This window comes from Calliphora vicina, chromosome 1, assembly GCF_958450345.1.
Source record: "Calliphora vicina chromosome 1, idCalVici1.1, whole genome shotgun sequence".
Taxonomy (NCBI): domain Eukaryota; kingdom Metazoa; phylum Arthropoda; class Insecta; order Diptera; family Calliphoridae; genus Calliphora; species Calliphora vicina.
The window spans coordinates 147,254,594-147,276,926 of NC_088780.1; the positions used below are offsets into that span (position 1 = coordinate 147,254,594).

Here is a 22,333-nt window from a genome sequence, read left to right on the forward strand (position 1 = left end):
GTGCCCAATGACATTCGTCTTTTGTTTACATTTTTTGTACGAGTCAATTTTGACAGTTTATTGTTTCTATGTTTTAAAATTTGCCCAGACGCGCTAAAAACTGGAAAATTAATGCATTTAATGCTAAGTATTAGTTGGCAAATAATAAAAAAATTGTGCCAAAACATTTAAGTTATTAAAAACTTCATAACTATTAAAATAAATAACAAATTCGCGCAATAAATGTTGTTAAAGTTTGCAGCAAATAACTTAACCTCAAAATAAAGAAGCCGGTTTAGAAATTAAAGTTTGCGTATAAAATTGAAATTAAAGACATTTTAAAAATGTCTTCATTAATTTTGGAGTGTAAAAAACTATGCCTATACAGATGCCTGTCGGCGGTAGCCTTAAGCATATCCATGCAGTTTATTCTTTTGGCCATCTTTTTGCTGTTTGTCAACTTTCATGTGTTGCACCCGGTTATGTGGATTACTGAAACAGTCGGTCTAATGTTCTCGTTTTACACCTGGCTATCCATAATGCCCTTAATATCGGCGGTAATTATTTATGGCATTTTATTGGGAAAATCGCATTTGGCAGTCAAGAAATATTATACTACGCGCTTCCGCTGGCTGCTGGGTACAGCTGTTAGGAAATTAGCTTTCTTTTTCATTCACATAGCCATGGGATTTTTAACTACTTGGCTATATGCTAGGTACTTGCATATGGATTATAGGTGGGTTTATTTTATATTAATTTTTTGTTATTTGTCTTATAGTTATTATTTATTACAGATCTCTATTATACAAATGTTATGCTATGGACTGTTTAAACTCGTATTATATATTCCTTATGGGTGCTGGTATATCGGCGGGTTGTTATCATTTCTTCAAGGAGAATCTACGACAAGAACCCGAGGTAGAATATCCCATTTTGCAGGAAAATAAATTGGTTAAAATACGCTCCTTGTTGTATTACACTTTGTACAACTCATTGCTGAAATCATTTGTGCCTACACTCTGTTATGCGTTGGGTTATTGCCTATTGGGCGGTCTATTAAATCATCGTATTGCCCGCTTTTTTGGCGTAGAGTTGGAGGAAAGTATAGTCTCATTTTTTGGTGTGGCTACAAATTTAAGATTGTTGTTTTATGCCTGGATCTTGTCTTCACAAATTCTGAGCAACATGAATTTAATGCAAAAATTCTTTTCAATATTTTTGGCCGAGGACATGCATTTTGTGATTGAAAAGAATCCAGTAGTTATAGATGGTCAAAAAGAGATTACATTAGTGGAGGCTTTGGGCATGTCTCAAGTCCCGGTAGTTCAAAATTTAGCTGCTTTGGAATTGTCAACATTAGCTTCATCTCACATGCCAAGCAAAAGGCAGGAAATATTTGCTCTCTCAGTGCCAGGTAAGTTTTAAATAGCTTTTATATTTTGATACAACAATTTTAACACGAAACGTTCTAAACAGGTGGCCATCCCTACAATTGGAATCAGCTATCTGGTCAATGCATGACTCTTATTAATGCCTTTATTGAGGAACTAACAGCTTCGGTGAAAAATATTTCAACCATGAAATCTTCACCCCTGTTTTGTCATGCTGACAAGCCTACTGCAACCGAAGCAGCTGAGAAAATTCTTTTGCGACAATACAATGAAACCTATGGTATACGCAGAATGGCAGCCGAGACACCTACAACTAACATTGATTCATCGGCGCCCTCAAATATGTCACCAAAGACTTCTAATGCTGTGCAACGCATCAATGCTCAATTTGAACACATGTCCAAGCAACTGGAACAGGCACTCAATACTGCTTTTCGTACTATACCAGGGTTATTCTACATGTTCGGTGAATCGGATGGTGCCAAAACTGCCTTTTTACTCTCCAATTCCCAAATGATTGTCTGGCTGACACAAGGTCTTGCTGGTATTTGTGCAGCTTCAATAACCGAAGATAAATATGGTGTGGTACAAGTGGCTTTGCCACAAATCATTAGAGCCTTGTTAAAACTCAAAGGTGAATTGGATAAATTGAATAATGTTAACTTGAATGGCAAAAAACTGGATAGAAATTTGATTACTTTAAAGAATGCCGTTAAACGTAGTCTATACCAAATTACCTCAGTATTTGGTGATTATTTGCGTGATCTGTTCGATGATCCCTTGGAAATACGCACTTTGCATTGTTTTACAAATTACCAGGATATTTAATAATTTATAGTACTTTTTTTTCAATATTATTTGTATTTTTTCTTTGATACTGAAAATTTATATTTAAATACTAATATTAGTTTTTTATTTAAAATATTTTTTTTAAATCTTAATTGTGAATTTAATGTTAAGTTTCTCTTTTTTAATTTTATTAGAATTAAGTGTTTCGTTTCTGCATTATCTCTCAAAAAAATTCTTTAAGAAAATAAAAATGTATTTTTATATAATAAAATTTAAGAATATAAATGAGATTTTTTTCATTTAGGATTTTTGTAATAGGTATGCATTTCATACAAAAATTAAACATTTTAAGAGGTTTATTTGTTAAAATATATATAAAATATACACAAATCTTATGGGTCGATTATGGATGGCAACCGAACTTCAGTTGCGTATTAATAAATGGTATTACAGATGGCAACTGGCAGCATCATTTTCTGTTGATAAATGGCAACCAGAAATTTGTGGTTGCCCTCTGGCAACGCAACTGAAGTTCGGTTGCCATCCATAATCGACACATTAAATAGGATGCCCAGACGTTCAACTATCAAACTCCGTTGCGAATTTTATTTCGAAATTTAAAATTGTGTTTAAAAAATTGCCTTAAATTAAAATTTACCAAGTCTCTAGATTATAGAATGTGTTTTTTGTGAAAAAATACTTATGGACCGATTTTGCTGATTTTCAATACAATTCAAAAAGAACGAATGAAATCTGCATATTATTAGGTTTTCAATAGATTCTAACTATTGTGTAAGTGGATTCCAGTTTCTCTAGAAAAGTGTTATAGCTAGCATTCGGCCGGAGCCGGAACTGGCGGGCAATGTTGGTTAACTAAAAACACTATTTCATAACAAGACTGATGAATATTTTGTTTATTGTCCTTCTTAATAAATATTACAAATTGGTTTATGAATTTCTACTAAATACTAAATTTAACAATTTGTTTCACTTAATTCTCTTTCCTTAAAATCCTCTAGTGTAATAAGACATTTTTTGAATTCTAAGAGGAGTATCATCCTTTAACATTTTGCTTTCAACAACAATGACGGTGGTTTGTGGCACAGTTACAGGTGGTGGCATAGTAGCCAATTCAGACAGTTTAGAATTTGTTTTTTTAAGAGCGCCTACAAAAGTTAAAGAAAAGAGAAATAAAAGAATTCCATAAGTAACATAACGAAAATAAAACAATAAACAAAAACTTTTTAATACACAGTAACATAGAATTACTTTTATTTTATATTTCAACAGGTTTTGTATGAATTAATTAAAAAAAGGAAAATACAATAAATTACAAAGCATTTTTATATTAAAATTTTATATTTGATACTTAATTACACATAATACAATGTTGTAATAAATGCTTTGTTAAACCACTTAAGTACCAAGTATAAAACTGTTTAATATTGTTCAACAATATTCAATTCAAAACTATATGACTAATCTCTTCCCGTATTTAAAGTAGAGGCAGCTAAATCAATTTCATATTTTAGTTTAGCCAATGCATTCGTAAGCTCAATATTCTCTGGTAGTCACTGTTTCAAGGTAGGACGTCCTGCGGTAGCCTTAACAACTAATTCTTCATCGTCAGCTTTATTAACTTCAATGTCTTGTGTCATGGTGTGCAAGTATGCTTCTGTGAGTTGTGTTAAATCTTGTTGTTTTTCTAATGGTAAAACAGCCACCGTTTGTGCTTTGAAATTTGTGAACACTTGGGTTTCAAGGAAATATAATGCTCTCATGACAAGACCACCTTCGGGATTATAGGGTGATTTTTTATAATGAGATGCTGGTGTTTGATTTGGTGTGTCTGGATTGAATGGCTGATATTCTTGTATTCTATCTTTGGTCCAACTGAAAATTGAACGTGATTCTGGAAAAAGTAAAAGCGAGGATGATTAAAATGAAGAAAAACAAATAGGTATGAGGAACAAAAGGAAACCATAAAATGATGTAAGATGAACTGATTCAATAACACATATGAAAAACAATTGCTATTGATTTGTATAAATGAATTACAAAAAGTTTTTTTCTTGAACGAATTACTGAATCAAGTCCACTAAATAAGTTATAAAAATTTAAATGAAATTTTATAATAAAATATGTGTATAATTAAAATAAAAGCATTTAATAAAAAATCAATCAAATAAATTAAACAAAATTATCTTATCAGTTAAAATTTCTAGTATCTTGATTCTTGATCTTCTATTCCTGATTTCTAGAGTTTTCTTTCTCAAGTAGCTTTTTCCTTAATTTGATTATTATTTTCTAGAGTTACTTGTTTTAAATATTCTAGCACATTGTAGCAAGAGATTTTTAATTCATCTTTAGATTTTAGAATTTTTGATTAGTAACTATTCATTAATCTATTGTTTTATAATTTTAATAAACTCACCAATATCTGCTAAAACTCTGGTCATCTCTCTTAATTGGGCATCTTGACGCTCCAAACGGAATGTCATTTCAGCCAAACGATTAGTTAGTTCATCTTTTTCTAGTTTAGCATTTTCTTGCTTTTTAGCCTCATTGCTTACTTGTCTGAAATTGAAGATTAAAATGTTTTATGTTTAAAATGTAATAAAAGATTATTTTTTAATTTTTTCATAAACAATTTTTAAATTTATTACAGGTTTATAAAACAAATTTTTTATGTACATTTTGTTTTATAAACCTTTTTATTTCTAATATTATTTTTTTTCAAAAATTCGAATTTGGAAAATATAAAATTTAGTTTTGCTTCGGAAATGTAGGAAAATTAATAAAAAATTGATTTAAAAAAAAAATCAAATTTCGAAATTTTCAAAAAACTTAACATTGAAAATTTTGTTTTTTTCAAAAATTCCAATACAGTTTATAATTTAATTTCGAAAAAAATAAATACATAATTTCGAATTTAATTTAGAAATCCAAATTTTATTTAAAAAATTTAAATACGTATTTGCCCAATTCACAATTGGTGCCGTAGCGTTGTATCGTTGTATGTCGTAATTTTTTTATTAATGATTTGTTTTTGTTTCGAAAAATTAGTTTGAAAAATATTTATGACATACAATGCTACAACACTACGACATCAATTGTGAATTGGGCAATTTTATTTTATGTTAGAAAATTTTTAAATTAATTTTGAAATTTTGTTTCGAAAATTCTCACACAATTCAAAATTCGAACATTATAATTAATCTTCAAAAATTTAAAATAAATTTAGCTTTCCCATTTGAATTATGATTGAAAACTGCAATAAAATTTAAATAATTCAAACCTCATTCATAAAATTTAACTTCGAAAATTCGAAATTAATATTTTAAAATCAAAAATTTCGAATTTAAATTATGAACATTTTAAAAAATCAAAATTAAATCGAAATGTATCTTAATTTTCAATTTTTTTTAAATAAAAATTCCTTTTTAATTAAGAAAATAATTAAGTTCGTTAAAATAATACCTATACAATTAACTTTAAGATCATAATTTTATTAAAAATTCATAAATATTGAATTTTGCATATTTCTCTAAAATCAGCAAAGAAATGTTTATTATATTTTCATAAAGCGTCCTAAATCAATATAATCCGGAGATATTCTGTTTACTATTAATCATCCTGTGTTGAAAAAGAGGACTACAATTTCATCGAATAAAATTTTTCTCATACAATACAACATCGAGATAGATACATACATATCGTCACCAAAAATGCAAAACAACATTTCAACAATTCTAAAAGTGATGGGCAAAAAAAACACTGTCAAATGGACAGTGTTTAGTTTTTAAACAGAATGGCAAAAACATTTCATACCATAAATTATTTCCAAGATTTGTAGAACGTTTAATAGCGTTTAATATAATTTTAAACTAAATATTCTATACCAAAGATTATATTTCTATATAGACAAGCATTTTCTATTAACCACGACATTTTATAAAACTAATTACACATCCAACACTCACAATCTGTATCAACCAACTTACCTGGCATATTCAAATATCAACAGACCAGCACCAATGGCAAAAATGATAAATTCACCCAACAGATTGGCACCCAGCTCCACAGCCATAGCTTCTGTTAGTGGTGGTACATTAACGGGTTTACCCAAATTTAAGGCCCACATTTTCGTTTTAACCTCAACCCAATTGTACACTAATGAATAAACAAAAATTCAGGCATTAGTAATCCTGACAGACAGGAATATTCCTAAAATTTACTTACGTTGAGCCGGTGGCATGCAAACATAGTTACGAAATAATGGATGTTCTTTGGCTTTAGATTTAATTATATTTGCTATGGGTTTACTTATTTGTTTTATAGCCAAGACACCCAATTTGGCTGCTGGAAAGGCGCCTATAACCATGGCGTGTTGAATTTAATACAATTTATTAAAAGTTAAACGAAAAATGCTACTTTTGTTGGATTATTACAAATGGGCGATGTTGATGATATATTTTTTCTCCAACAACATCTGTTTGTTAAATTTGACAAACAGCTGACTGGTATTACGGCAAAATGTAAGTGGTGCCAAGTTTTTCTAGAACAAATTTGACATATAGAGGTCGCTTGAGTCAATTCTTATAAGAACTTGGCCTTACTTGTTGATCATTTGCGCGCTTTTGGTTGACATTTATTTGTAAACAAATAAAAGCTTGCAAAATTGTGTTTAAACAAATCGTGTTTTTCCATAAACAGAGTGATTTTCTCGCAAAAAGTGTGTGTTTATTTAATAAAAAGTGTTTTAAATTAGTATAAATTGTTAGAAAACATTACCTCTTACCATTTCTTAAGAATTAATTAAAATGGATGCCGAATTAAAGCAACAATATGATGATATGGGTGTTGAGCCCTCACAAGATGCGGTGGACAGATGTAGGTTTTAAATTCTAAACAAAATTGAATAATTTGTGAAATTAAATGCTTAAATTTTAATGTTTATTTTATAGCTGTCGAACTTTGCATTACCTATCATATTGATGATGCGGCCGAATTTGTTGAGCAATGGATGGCATTCAGCATTTCCCATTTGAATGGTGCCGAACCCACTATAGAGCATCTTAATGAATTCGAACGTAAAGTTTTCCTAGCTAAACGTGAAAAAGAACTTTTTGCTGCTAACAAGAAAAAAGCTAACAAATTGCCTTCGGCCATTGCCAATCTTACACATTTAAATGCCATTTCGGCTAGCAGTGCCAATCCTCTGGCCATGTACGGTGTTGAGGATGATATGATAGATGATTATATGCCGGATATGATTGGGGCCGGCACTAGCAGTAGTATAACATTAGATGAAAGCGAAACCGTTCCGAGCACACCGAGTATTTTGCATACTCCTAAGGTGAGTGATGATAATACTTTTGTTTTTAAAGAAATAATTAAATTTTAAAGGTGTTATTACAAGATGTTAATTTTACACAAAAATTCTAAGTTTTCACAAAAATAATAATAGTTTTGCAAAATGTATTTACAATAAGAAAAAAGTCTTTAGATAAATATTAAGAAATAATTGCTAATTAAAGAAAAAATCTAAACAAACATATCCCCTGTTACCATCCAATAACATAACACGTCATTGTAGACTGCTAATTACTGGCGTTTGATGTGTCTGCTTATTACAACATTAATTACGTTTACACAAACATTTAATTTACAGTATTAATAAGAATAAATCGTATTATTTTTATATATGTACATATTTTTTCTGAGCTGAGACATCATCATAAAATTTATAAGTTTATTGTAGCTTTTTTCTTCTATAGTTTTTCCCACTCAATCTTATGAATTTTACCATAAATCTTTAAGAGACTCTTGATAACAATTTACAAATTTTAATTGTCTGCTGTTTTTATTTGTACATTACCTTCCCAGCGACGAGTTTAGTTAAGGAAAACATACATATAAACACTCGATAGTTATATTGAGTGACATGTATGACGTTGAATTCTGTTGGTCTGACGGCGTCATCATCGTCGTCGTCATAGTCATCATCCATATCCATTCAATACTAAGCGAAATAGTTTTGTTTTTATTATTTTTTGTACACTATACCATATTGATTAGTTTGCCATGCCATTTGTAATGATTGAAATATTTATTTGACTGTTTCTTCTGCTGTTGAAATCAACTTTCCTTAGCCTTTAGATAATTTACAGACTTATATTAAGGATAAATTTTTCTTTTAAAAGTCAGAAAATCGCATCGTAAAATAATTCTCATCTTATCTTTTCTTTTACCAAAATCCAATTAGAATAAAACAAACGTCTTCTGAACAAATATACATCATTTACGATCTACTCCTGGCTCTTTTTGTAAGTGCAGCGGCGATAACTCCTTAGCTTTAGGTGAAATGCAACTAAGTCCATATTTTTGCCAAATGCAGGCTGATAGAATAAGTAAAAATACATAATTTTCAGAAAATATGTTGTGTAAAAGTGCTTAATGAAAATGTTCAAAAAATGTATTTGAAGGATTTTATCTACAGTGGTTTAAAATATCAATTTTAGCGCTTTTTATAGCTTTTATTTGATTTTTATGGCCTGTTGTTTTCGTGTTTTTGTTGGCAATTGTTAGCTATGACCTTTTCCCATCTTTCTGGCAACATATGGATTTCGAGCGAAAACAACTGCTCATCTTTTCAAGCAATTTAACGAATCAAGCCAATTTTGGATAATCTGTTGCAAAGGGAAGCAGTGAGGCGAAAAATCCCAACCACTTCATTACAAATAGATTTTAACAGGTATTGTAACATGTGGCCGAGTGTTGTCATGATGAAATATTAAAGTTTCATGCCTCTCCGCATATTGCGGGCATTTTTCGGTCAATTCTCGCTTCAAATCAGTTGCGTTCGGTACAGGTTCCCTGTGTTATTTCAGAATCTTATAATAGATAGAACTATTTTGTTCCCACCAAATACAGAGCATTACCTTATCGACATGGACGGCTGGTTAGCCGGGCTTCACATGCTATATCTTACGCTGCGGGTTATCGTAATTCATCGCAAGTAATGATTCGGTGCAAAAATGATTTTCTTTTATAGCGTTCAAGCATCATTTCGTACATGCAAAATCGTGTTTCAAGGTCTCTTGGATTCAATTCGTTGATATCCAATTTCAATGTTTTTGATGAATCCAATTCTTGGTCTTCAAACATTTTTTGTCTTCCGAGTGAAAATCACCACTACTGAATCGAACAAACAATCTCTCGCATGTTGAAAACGATGGAACACATTCACCATAACCTTTAGTGAGCAATCGGTGTGCTTCAGCGGCACTTTTTTCAAATTAAAGAAGTAAAGCTAACTTCTCCCATATGACGCTTTGTATCAATATCAATTACATACAGAAATTGTAAGATTCTTCAGATTTTATTCAGACCAATTTGTTTATGGCATTTATGAGCATTAAATGCCAATTTCGGAAGGATTTTTGTATAAAAACTAAGTGAAATCATGGACTGATTTTAGCCAAATTCTATATAATAAGTTCTTGTAGTAAAATAATTATTGGTTAAGTTTCGTGAAATTATGTTTTTTCTTCAAATAATCCCCAATTATGTTTTTCCAAGATACGTTTTAAAAATGTAAAGTGTATAAAAGATTCGCATCCAGCCGCATAAAATACTTTTATTTGTATTTCTGTGGCTAGATTGTATGAAAGAAATGAAACGAATGAACGAACAAATAAACAATTCGTAATTCGTCAAGTTAATCGTCAAAGCGTCAAAGTTACATCAGATAATTATTTCAATTCCAATTTGCAATTGCAATAACATGCATAAAGCTGGGACTACAACAAATGCAACAATACGCGCTCAGAGCTAAACAAACGCACTCTGTTGTAAATATTATGCAGCACAGTGGTTTGGAGCGAACATTTTTAAATTGATTTAGAAGTTATTTTGATTAGACATGCCAACTAAATAAATATTTTCAATTGAAATTGAAACAATAATAAATCCAAATAAAAATGAAAGACAAATTGAAATTGAGAAGACTGTGAAGTTGTGTGGTAACAACCCACAGTTCTTAGATCAGTATTCACTTATTGTGTTTTTTCTAATTTTTTATTTTTTTTTTGTTACTCAAACTAATCAAAGAATATTGCATGTATATGCGACACTAAGCATGGGCTTAAGAATTGTTTAGTGCATTGTTGCTGCATAGTTTTCTTATTCTTCCTTCAATATTGTTGCTGCATTTATGTGTGTATTACACTTAAGTTTTCCCTTTATATCATTGTTAATGCAGACGAATGGACAGACAGAAAGACCGACGTTGGGACAGACATAGAAAAGCGACATATTTATATAAACTCATAGTCGTATGTACAGTGTTGGAAAAAATATTAAGGACACAATCACTTTTTTCTAAGAGAAATGTTGTAAACCTGATATTTTGTTGGCACCTTCAGTGAGATAATTTGAAAAACGGCTTGGTATTATTATCCGTTTACATTATATTGATTTTTTCATTCCCATCGCAGACCCACAAGCGAAGCTGAAATTTTCCACAAATGTCCACCTGGAATACTTTCTGATAATAATTAATATCGTGATAAAAGTTGACATAAATAAGTTTTATATAAACCTAAATCTTTCTACCAACTTTTTAGAAGATCGGCCCATAAATGACCAAACCCCCCATATAAACACTATATCTGGGAAATGGATTATTGTCACATATTGATTCTTACTTGTTTTGGTATGTTTTTTTAGAGGCGGAGAACTTTAAATATGCTGCACTGTTGATAGTTGACAGATAATTTGACCTTTTCGGTTGTTTTGAGATTAGTTTATTTTGGCAATTTATCGTGAATAGACTCACGCCAAATTATTCAAATTTGTTTTAATTCAATTCAACAAACTGATACCCGATGTATTTTATAGTGACCATTATCGTCGATCAGAGCGAATAATTCGAGAAAATATGGATCGTTTTCGCTATACGATTACTCTTAGCGATTTGCAGCGTAGTGTTGATGATGATCCAAATGTGTCAATTCGTCATTGTCTTCAACAATTAAACTTGTATCCATCACTTTATGAAAAATCTTGGTTTGCATTTGTGATTGGGATTGAAGCTTCACGATCATCGTTCGCGACAAACATTTGATGAATGGGCCGAAGAAAATTTTGCTATTGATTCACAATTTCACTTGAAAATTGTGTTCAGTGATGAGTACACTTTCGGATAAATGGCAATTAGGGTTTTTATCCCGGGAATTCCCGGTACAAATTTCCCGGGAATTTTGCCAATTTTTCACTACCCGATTCCCGGGAATTTTAGTCGGAATTCCCGGGAATTAAAAACGGACAAAAATACATAGAAAACAAGTTAGAATTAAATTTTTTCACCAAAAAACAGTGAAAAGTTTTTTAAAGTTTTTTGCTTATATCTCGGCAATAATAGACCTCTTAGTTGGGGTTTTTCGTATGAAAATTTAAAAAAGTGAATTTATTTCTTATTGAATCATTCCAATATCTTTAAATTTTTTCTTCAAATCCATAAGAAAATAGCTTCAAAAATTTATTAAATAATTAAATTTTTCTTCGATTCAAATCTAGTACAAAAAGGCTTAAGATTAAGACAATTTTTTCAATTAATTTTGGAAATGATTTCATTTAACAAAAATTTTATCATTAAAAGTTTGTATAAATTCTGTTATTAATTAACTTTAAAATTAATTCAGTTTAAACAAAGGCTTTGGAATGAATCTAAAAAATTAAATATTAGAAATGGATTTATGGAATGAAAGGCTGACATTCTTTAATTACGGATTAAGATTTTAGTGAATTAATCTCAAATTTTATTAATTAAATCGAAGCTCTGATATTTAATAATTATAACACTAAGTTTTTATGTGAAATTTGGCTATAGTATTCCTAATTTACAGTATCTTTATATATTTCGGGAATAGCCGGGTACCCGGGAATGTAGAAAAAAACTTCCCCATTCCCGGAAATCAAAAAAGGTCGGGAAATTAAAAACCATAATGGCAATAAACCGAATTGCCGCAGTTGGAGCTATTGTAATCCTCAAATCATTGTCCAAACACCATTACATCCAAAAAGAAAAACACACTGTTTGTTGCGCTTTATGGGCCGGTGGAATCGATACAATAAATTTACTGTGAGAAACATTTGTCGAACGAATAATATCCAGAAATGGACCTATTAACTGGCCACCTCGTTCATGTGATTTGATGCCATTAGATAATTTTCTCTGGGGATATGTAAAGTCCCAGATAAACCAGAAACGATCGAGAACTTGGATGCGATTATTCTATGCGTTATTACCGAAATACAATCTGATTTACTGCGAAGAGTGTATGAAAATTGGAGCTACAGGGTACGCCATGTACGCGCGGTGGCAAAAAAATGATCTAATTAATAATGTCAATTCGATGGATATTTAAAACGTTTTTCTCTGTTTTATTTCAATTTAAAGTTTTCCGACTCTTTAAAAAATACCTTTTATTATTCAAATTTTCTAAATTGGAAGAACAAAATGCATTAATTTCACAGTCCAACAGCATTTTTGGAACAGAATAGCGACCCTATAATTCTTAAAGGGCATGTTCAGTACATCATTTTTGTAGAATAAACTTATAGTCCAGCTGGTCTGAATTGTTTTTTACAGTGGGTCAAAGTTTTAATTTTTTATCGAAGGTAGCATTATACTAACTGAACAAATGTTTTAAGTTAATGTCTGAGAGAATTCTTATTGTCCGAGTTATATTGTGGAATTTTATGGGGATCATTTTTGACGAAGACCTTAACCCTCTAGCTCCTCTCTTTAGTGGTCAATTTGACCTTTTTTTTCTCGAGAAAGTCCTTTCATAAAGGAAAATTTCAGTGGGGGTCACCAAAGATACAAATACTTTTAGAAAATTTTGAAATTTTCGGTCGTTCCTATTATTTATTTGCAACACTGTATGCAGTCGCATTAATAGATGGTTTTCTTAGTTGGCACATATTGCAGTTTGTTGTTATTGGTGTGTTGTTGCTGTGATATTTTTGTTTGATGTTGTTGCGCCTGTTTGTTTGGTAACTGAACAATTTTTGTAACTTAAAGGTTTTTCTTCTCATACGGACGGACGAACGCACTGACGGACGGACCTAACGATATACAGTCTTATTCGAGTGTGTCTATATAGGAAACTTTTTCCCTTGTCTTGAAAATGTTTCTTGGAAATTTTGCCATTTTTCTTTCTACACTTCAATACTTTCGTACGGTAGTTGGTGGTGGTTGTGGTGGTGGTGATAATAATGAGGATGATGACGATGAAAACGACGAAAATGATGTTGGTGATGACGCGCAGCTTTTGATGATCATCTTTCTTGCTGTTACTGTTGTTATTGTTGTTTCTATTCTTGTTGGCTGAGTTTGCTGTCTTTTCTTCAATTTACAAACATTTTGTATTCTTTGTCATTCTTGACGTTTTTTCATGTAATGATCAACAACCGTCCAACAGCCAACAATACGTAGCAACAACAACAACAACATCAGCAACAAAAGCGTCATCTACAACACAACAACTAGCAATAACAATAATAATGACGATGACGACAATGACATGAACGTGAACGAGATGTCATTGTTGTTTGTTTTTCCTTCAATTTTTTTGTTCAAATTTAATTTTTTACCTTTTACCCGTTTGTGTAAATGTAAAATGATGACGATGATGATCGTCGTTGCTGTATTGTAAAATGTTGTATGTCGCATTTTATCTGTTGAATTTTTGTCTACTAAACAAACAAAAATAATATTAAACCTACCAAACTACTACATATTTACTATTATTTTTCTGTACTTTATGTATATTTTTTTTTCGCCGACTGATCATCATCATTCATACAACCATACCTCCACTTACTTACATACTATGTACCGGCAATATTTAACCAACCATTCCATCCATCCATCCATCCACTGTTTTATATTAAAAGCCTTCAATCTACCAATTTGTTTTTCTATGCTGTAATAATTTTTCGTAAATGCCTTTTGATCTTTAGAGTAAAAATTTGATGCGTATTTAACAATGGTTGCGAAGCGTAAATAAAACAAGCTTTAAATATGTTCTTTCTTATTGTTTTGTTATTTTTTTGGTTTCGTTTTATACCCACTACTGATTTCTATAAGTTTTTAAATAGATTTAATTTTAAGCTAAATTTGTTTATAGGGGGTGTTTTTTTATACTATTTAAAATAACTTCGTCATTTGGGTTATATTAGAATACGATATGTTTATTTATTACAAATTCCATAAGCGGGTTTAATCAAATTATTGTGAATGGCTATTTTTTGTGAAATAAGTGTATCCCATAAAAAACATGACTTGTAATTACTCAATATCTTATCTTTCAATGACTACTACATACCGCCTGCATTACATAGAAGCTGTCTTGGAATGACTTATTTATTATCTGTTTTATAACTGCTTACTTTCTAATCATTTGCATAAGCATATTCAGTTTTTACTGAAAACGGCTTTTGTCAGATCCAACTAATGAGATTTAAGCATTACTTGTATCTGGTTTTAATGTTATAAATGTAATGACTTATTTATAAGCGGTAGTAGTAAATGCTATTGTTTTAGTTGTGAATTGACATATTTTAGCATTTTAACTCATTAGTTGGTAATGCAAATTTTTGTTGGGATTTTTTTCGTTTATATAAAAAATAAAAGCATTATATTGGAGCAAGGAAAATAGGTTTATGGGAAGAAGCATAAAAATGTAGCGTTTATGGACATATGATTTGACTTTTACTAAATTTAAAATTTTGGATTTGAATCCCTTATATACATATGATCGTCTAAGATATCGTAATAACTTTTGATATTTAAAAAGTTTGTTATGTTTTTAATGAACACCAGCAAAAATAATTTGGAAAAATAACTAACTAATAGTTATACTGTCGGTTAAAATTATTTTTGTATGAAAACTGTCAGTATAACTATTAGTTAAAACATAACCAGACTTCGTGTTACTGGGGGTAAATAATATAATAAAACCAGAAACCGAAAATAACGGGTTCACTTTCATTTCAATGGTAAATTCTCATTCGCAGCCATTTAAAAATAATTTTTTGTGATATATCACTGAGAGAGTGATATATTCGAGAACATTTTAGGTTTGGGGTTGAGAAAAACAGAAAAGAAACAAACACAAATAATCTGGATGAGTATAATTTATTTTTTCGTAAAGGTCAGCTTGTGACTTTTATTTGCGAACATGAAAAATAAATCGCAAAAATGCTTTTGATGCAAATCAACGCTTAAATATATAAAATTTATCAAAAGATTAATAACAATTTAAAAACAAATTCTCATTTCTGTTACTCAGACTTCATTACTTCATGCTTATCATATTATTTTTTATATAATTTGTTAAAAATTACTAATAATATGTTATTGTATGTAAATAAAAGAGAAAGTAACAGTTATTAAGAACAAGAACAAATGAATTGTTTATCTCACACCAAACCATTAAAAACAACAAAAACGAATAAAGGTCATACCAAACCATTTAAATAATAATCATTTTATAACCGTTATTTTCAGTGATTTATTTTTATCACAAAAATATAAATCACAATTTGGGTTTTTTGGTATATGGACGAGTTATTTTCGATCTCTGAATAAAACAAATCTGCAATTGAAAAAAAGTTGAATTTTTTTTTACAAAATATGTTCCCCTGCCCATGTCTTTGAGCGGACGGGTAGCGTTTAAAGGTCAGAGCAATTCCAATAAATATTTTTTATTATACTTTGTAAAGAAATTTTAAAAAACTTGATGTGAATTTTTCTTTTCTGACACAATATGTTTCCAACATATTTTGTACCATTTATAAAAGGTTGTTCATACCCGCATTATGTTTTACATTCCTGCAGTTCATTGAACTAGTTCCGCTACGTCGAATTAATTAGCCACTGAGAACTATTACTAGTGAATTTTCAACCCACGAGCAAGGCTATTGAATTTAATATGGGGACATCATTCCAGTTGAAGAGGACATAAGATTTCAGAAAATTAAACTTGTGACCAACCTGTTAAAATACAAGGTTATCAAAGTTGATCACCTCTTTGAAAAACTTTGTATACTAGCTCTACAAAAACTCAAAATATGTCATATTATCTTTTCTAAATCATTAATTTTCGACTGTTATTTCGGTCAAAATGGACAACGAAAAAAAAGTACTTGAAAAAATAATTAAAACTTTTCAAAAATATCCAATATGGACTTTAAAATATCGTCATCGTCACACTGTTTCAAAAGCCATTAAACATTATAAGGGAGACTTGAACATTGAAAGGAAACCTGGATCAGAAAGAAAAAAGATCTTACAGATATTGTTAAGGCAAAAGAAACTCTTTCGAAGAGCACCGAACACTTCTATCAGAAAAACAGCTCGTAAAGTTAAATGCTCTGATTTTTTTGTGTGCAGAGCCGAAGCTAATGCTAGGTTGAAGTCGTATAAAGTTCTGAAAATTCCAGATCGCAGAACTTAAAAGCAAAAGAACGAGCGAAAAAATTGAGGTTAAATTTTATAAAAAAATAAATTTTTAAATAAGATTTTTATTATATTAATGTTCAAGAACAATACCGGACAAAAAAAACAAACAAAATTCCCCAAGAAGTATCTTGCGTGGCAATTAATTTGCAGTTGTGTCAAAAGAAGCCAATCATTTGTGACATCAGGCACGATAAACACACGAATATATGTATATTACGGAGTTTACAAAAACGACTTTTACCTTTCTTAACACAGCACAGAGTACTTTCATATTTCTGGCTCGATTTGGCATCATGTCACTATGGAAAAAACGCCCTTGAGTGGGCCTCAGGATGCAAATCCACCCAACTGTCCAGAACTTCGGCCTATGGAAAGATATTGAGTTCTTATAAAAAAAAGAATTTAAGAAGACAGGAAAGGTATCCCAGGATATTAAGATTTTAAGTGTAAGTGGACCATTTCGTTCAAAAAGGCAACAGAAGCAACTATAAAATCTTTAGTAGGAGGATTTACGGAAAAAGTGGATAATATTTCAATGTTTAATGAATTTGTACAATACATATTTGAATAAATTTACGTTTTTTTGAGAATTTTTATATTGAAAGGTTTAAGTTTTATTTAACTTAATGCAAGTATAAGTTTTGTCTGGCTCACTCTTTATATGTATATAGGGGATTTCACGTCAACTTTTAAAACCGATGTCTTCCGATGAAATTTGCAACGAGGTTTGACCTATTGGATAGTAATTCAGACACAATTTATCAAGAAGATCGGTCAAGAACTCTCTGAGTTATAGGGGGTAAAAATTTGACATTTTGGCCAAACATGTGATTTTTCTCAACCATGTAACTTATTACCTATTGTTCTTTGCAAAATGTGTCCCAAATAGTTTAGATAGATATTTCTCCAATCTTTCGAAAAAAATATTTAAAAAAATAAATAAAAATTTTTTAATATTTTTTTTCCGAAATCAAAAACATTTTTGACTTTTTTTTTAAATTTTAAAATGGGCCTTTTTTTCTCTTAAAATAAAGCTTAGATATTTTTCTTGAAGACCTATTTGGTCTCGTAGTGGGAGTGTTCGATATCTATAAAAATAAATGTTTTGTAACTCAAAACATGCAATTTTTTACTTTTTTTTTTGCAAAATCTAACTTTTTTTCCAAAATGGGCCCTTATTTAAATTTTTTTTGCTCAAAAGAAAGATTGGGTCTATTTCTATAAGACCTATTTGGTCGCTTAGTTGGATGCGAGTGGTATATATAACAAAATAAATGTTTTGTAACTCAAGATATACAATTTTTTATTTTTTTTTTTGAGAAAATCGAATTTTTTTCCAAAAAGGGACCTTTTTAATTTTTTTTTATTAGCTGAAAAGAAAGCTTAGGTCTATTTCTTTAAGAACTTTTTGGTCTCTTAGTGGTTAGTGGTTAGTTAGTCAACAAAGTTTTTGATTTAGAAAAAAAAGTCGAAAATTTAATGTTTTGAGTAACAAAACATTTATTTTGATAGATATCGAACTCGCATCGCACTATGCGACCAAATAGGTCTTAAAGAAAAATATCTAAGCTTAATTTTAAGAGAAAAAAGGACCATTTTAAAAAAAAGTCAAACAAGTTTTTGATTTCGGAAAAAAATATTAAAAATATTTTTTTTTTATTTTTGTTTTCGAAATATTGGAGAAATAGCTATCTAAACTATTTTAAGTTACATGGATGAGAAAAATCACATATTTGGCCAAAATGTCATATTTTGACCCCCTATAACTCAGAGAGTTCTTGTCCGATCTTGTGTCTGAATTACTATTCAATAGGTCTAACCTCGGTGGAAATTTCATCCCGATCGGAAGACATCGATTTTAAAAGTTGGTTCACTTGACGTGAAATCCCCCATATATATGTATGTCCGTCGATCCGTCAGTGTGTCTATATGTTGAAAATACAATAGGGCCCAAACGAAAGAAGCTAGCTGGCTGACATTTTCCACAAATACTCTCTGTTTGTTTTGGGCAATAATCCTGATAAAATTTTGCCCAAATTAGTTCCAAGTACGCTGAAATTATACTGTAAATCGGGCAACATTTGTCCCTACAAAATTGTAGGGATAACACAGCACAACACCAAAAAGAATTACAAGGTCCGAAAATGTGTTCAGCAAAGATATGTGAAATGTTACGGAGAATATTTTTGTAGAATATGTTAACCCTCTAAATCCTCAAGGCATGGGTCTTTTTTGTCCTTCTTTTAAAAAGAGCAACAAACACCATTAAAACAGGGATTTAAGGGGTTAAAATGTTCCGGAAAAATATTATCCGGAAAATTTTACTATAAGTCCCTAAATACACCAAAACGGAAAAATCAACCAGAAAGTCAGAAATAAGACACAACAAAGGAGAGCTTAGGGTTAATTTCGCATTTATTAGAGGGTTAACATATTCTACAAAAATGTTCTCCGTAACATTTTACATAACTTTGCTGAACACATTTTATACCTAAATTGTAAGGATCATATGGTTTCTTATGAAGATTAACAATAAGAATGTGCCAGAGTTGGGAAACTTTAACCCCCCCTCAAATGAAATTCAGATGTAAACTTTCACGTGTCTTTTTTTTTTGTCTCCTCTATCAAAATTTATTGGTCGGACCTTGTAATTTTGGAAAAAATTTGATTTTGTTGTATAGTGTAATAATTAATATCGTGATGAAATTGGACATAAACAAGTTTTATATGAACCTAAATCTGTGTAACAACTTTTGTGAGGATCGGTCCATAATTGACCCTATCTCTCATATAACCCCCCATATATCAGAAAAATATTTTATTTTCACATGGGTGGGTACGCAAAATAAGGGCCAGTCGAATGTATACCATTTCAATTTTAAAGAAATGATTAGTAATGTAGCTATAACAGTATAAAAACGCAATTAAATTACAAAAAGGGTGAACTATTTTCTTTTAGTAAGTAACAACTAAATGTTTATCTAAGTGGAAATCTTAACACTTCATATCTAACCATAAAATATTTAAATATTTTATGTTTGATTCTATTCTAAGTCCAATGTATTACAGTAGTAACATTTAACTGCCAACATGTCATAATAATAAAAAGCTCCCCTCTAAAACAATAATAATAGACGTATCATTAAAAAAAAACTCTTAGAAATCAGATTCGAATAATAAGTTATTTCTGGTAGTGTTCTTTAGTTAATTGGAAAGCCTATTAAAAAGGTGGAGGCTTGTAATAAAATAACACATAATTTTCTTTATAATTTTTGTTGGACGAAACCAAAACAAAAAAGCAAACAAATTTAAATTGTAATAGCCTGTATTTAAATTTTTACGCAACAGTAGTAGTTGCAGACGTTAATAAAAATTAAGAGTCAAAGAAATTTTGAAAATGTTAGCTACAGGCGGTATCGAATAAAGATGGTAGCAAATCTCTCATGGTAGATTACGAGTAGGTAAATGTTGTATTCTGTAGTATTTGTACACAATAGAAGATGATTTTTTAATAGTTCAAAAAAAATGACTAATTAACTGTTGTTATTGTTATTGTTATTTTGAAATTTCTATCTTTCTTTTTTATATTTTACCACAACCGACAAGTTTGGTTTAAATAGTATTTTATAGACATTAATGGAGTGAGTGAGGTGGTTGTAAATAAATACAATCCATATAAAGTGTTAGGAACTGAACAAATAATACAAAAAAATACAAAAAAACATAACAAAAATCTGAATATATAGTTTTTGTTTTTGTTGGTTTTGTGTGTTTGTTCAACTATTTCAGGTGTTGGAGGGGAATTATGCATCAGTGCGCAAGCGTAAACGCATTACCATGAAACAGCTAAAAATTACCTACAACAACAATAACAAGTAAAACACAGCAATAACAACCGAAAGAAAAACTAAAATACAGCAATACAATTTTTTGTATTTTTTTTAAGCAGCAACAATTGGTAATACGAAAAACAACATTTCTTAATTTTTCCAAAAAAAAAAAAAATAGAAATAGAAATAATGTAGTTTGAACTCTTGTACTCCATTAATTTACCACTTTGGCTGTGTAGAGTGTATAAAAATGATGTTGTTATATTTAGTAATAATTACCAAACTAAATTAGAGTTTATATGCTCCAAAAGTTAAAGTAACAGTAACAAAAAAATAAAAGAAAACCATAGGAAAAAATACTTGTAATGATGATTATTACATTTGTTAATTTTACTGCACTATTTTTGTATGTACTCTTAAGGTGGATTAATCATTTTGTTCAATCATTTGCAACATCATTTTTATTTGGTTAAATAACTTTAAAAAATTTTAATTTAGTACTAGTATACTCTGAGAATTAAGAACTTAGAAACACGGTCTATTATTCAAATATCTAACGAGTAGAGTGGGTCATAATAGTTGGTTTGGATTGGACAAAGGAAAGTCCAATCATGAGCTAGTTCAACATAAAAATTCAATAACCTGAACGATATGAATCCATTTTTTTTTAAATTATTTTTTCTTGTATATTTAAGAAATTTGAGAGATTAAATACTTCTTCCGCGTTTTTATAATTGATTGGTTTGATAAATTCCATCAAAGATCAAATGATTGAGAATAACCCAAACCGTAAAAAGTGATTATCCTTTTAGGACTTAACTAAACATTTTTGGCAGAAGCCAATGTTAAAATTAAAACATTAAAAACTCAAAAAGTTTCAAAGAAATTGATGAAAATCAATGACAAAACAATGGAAACTTTTCCAAATATTTCATTAGTGGCCTAAAATCTGAAATATTTTTTTAAAAAATTTTAACATTTTTGTAGTATTTTATTTGTATACTTTTATTAACTTAATTTAACAAAAAACAAAGCTCATAATTAATTAAATTCTAAAAATGAGAAAAAAAATTAATTAAAAGATTTCTTTATTACGGCATTGACAAAACAATGGAAACTTTGGTATTATTTTAACAAATATGGTCTAAACTTTGCAATAACTCAATATTTTGTTGGGTATCCCTTATTTTTTATAACTGCAACACATCGACGATACATTGAACCAATTAAAGAGTCAATGGTCTCCTTTGAAATATTTTGCCATTCCCTTATAACCGCCTCCGATAAATCTTCCTTCCTGGTGTAATTTTGGGTCCTTTTTTACGATCTACAATTTCCCATAGATTTTCTATGGGATTGAGATCTGGCGATTGGGCAGGCCACTTCAAAACACGTACCTCGTTGAATTGTAACCACTCGGTTACAACCCTAGAGGTGTGTATCGGGTCGTTGTCGTGTTGGAATCTCCAAACTAGAGGCATATTTTCCTCAGCGTATGGATACATAACATAGTTTAATATGGTTCTTTATCCTATACCTGTCATGGTATCATTTATAATATGAATTGGGGGCATACCTTGCTGAAAAACATCCCCATACCATAATATTGCTACCGCCAAACTTTACTGTCTTATTTGTGTACTTTGGATCTAATATTTTTCCCTTTGGTCGTCTTACAAATGTTCTCCCATCACTGCCTCTTAAATTGTATTTGTATTCGTCGGAAAAGAGGACAGTATTCCATTTCTGTATCGACCAGTTCAAATGATCCCTGGCAAATTGTAGACAAGCTGAACGGTTCTTTTTAG

The 22,333-nt window shown here is 30.2% G+C and overlaps 3 protein-coding genes across 3 annotated transcripts in view; 2 read left to right on the top strand and 1 right to left on the bottom strand.

Moving 5' to 3' along the window:
• The first annotated feature begins 288 nt into the window (after positions 1-288).
• Positions 289-2,444, top strand: Ndc1 (Nuclear division cycle 1). Its single transcript, XM_065509719.1, has 3 exons — positions 289-715; positions 774-1,393; positions 1,456-2,444. Exons 1-3 carry the CDS (start codon positions 324-326, stop codon positions 2,196-2,198), a joined length of 1,755 nt encoding a protein of 584 aa, XP_065365791.1. The 5' UTR covers positions 289-323; the 3' UTR covers positions 2,199-2,444.
• Positions 2,445-3,397: 953 nt separating this feature from the next.
• On the bottom strand, positions 3,398-6,634 carry LOC135958817 (putative OPA3-like protein CG13603). Its single transcript, XM_065509729.1, has 4 exons — positions 6,402-6,634; positions 6,164-6,332; positions 4,594-4,736; positions 3,398-4,071 (listed from the first exon to the last, which is right to left on the bottom strand). Exons 1-4 carry the CDS (start codon positions 6,541-6,543, stop codon positions 3,731-3,733), a joined length of 795 nt encoding a protein of 264 aa, XP_065365801.1. The 5' UTR covers positions 6,544-6,634; the 3' UTR covers positions 3,398-3,730.
• A 299-nt stretch (positions 6,635-6,933) lies between these two features.
• The window catches only part of DNApol-alpha73 (DNA polymerase alpha subunit B), a 239,171-nt gene continuing 223,771 nt past the window's right edge, over positions 6,934-22,333 (top strand). Inside the window, exons 1-2 of the mRNA XM_065516097.1 lie at positions 6,934-7,052; positions 7,127-7,518. Of these exons, the coding sequence (XP_065372169.1) occupies positions 6,983-7,052; positions 7,127-7,518 (462 nt within the window). The 5' untranslated portion in view covers positions 6,934-6,982. The remainder of the gene's footprint in view (positions 7,053-7,126; positions 7,519-22,333) is intronic.

Excerpts from the sequence above, each read along its gene's own strand:
- Ndc1 (XM_065509719.1), top strand. The coding sequence starts at position 324 with ATGTCTTCATTAATTTTGGAGTGTAAAAAACTATGCCTATACAGATGC. Across the intron at positions 716-773 it reads TACTTGCATATGGATTATAG|ATCTCTATTATACAAATGTT; the intron begins GTGGGTTTATTT and ends TATTTATTACAG. Across the intron at positions 1,394-1,455 it reads ATTTGCTCTCTCAGTGCCAG|GTGGCCATCCCTACAATTGG; the intron begins GTAAGTTTTAAA and ends CGTTCTAAACAG.
- LOC135958817 (XM_065509729.1), bottom strand. The coding sequence starts at position 6,543 with ATGGTTATAGGCGCCTTTCCAGCAGCCAAATTGGGTGTCTTGGCTATA. Across the intron at positions 6,333-6,401 it reads TTGCATGCCACCGGCTCAAC|TGTACAATTGGGTTGAGGTT; the intron begins GTAAGTAAATTT and ends TTTATTCATTAG. Across the intron at positions 4,072-4,593 it reads CAGAGTTTTAGCAGATATTG|AATCACGTTCAATTTTCAGT; the intron begins GTGAGTTTATTA and ends TACTTTTTCCAG.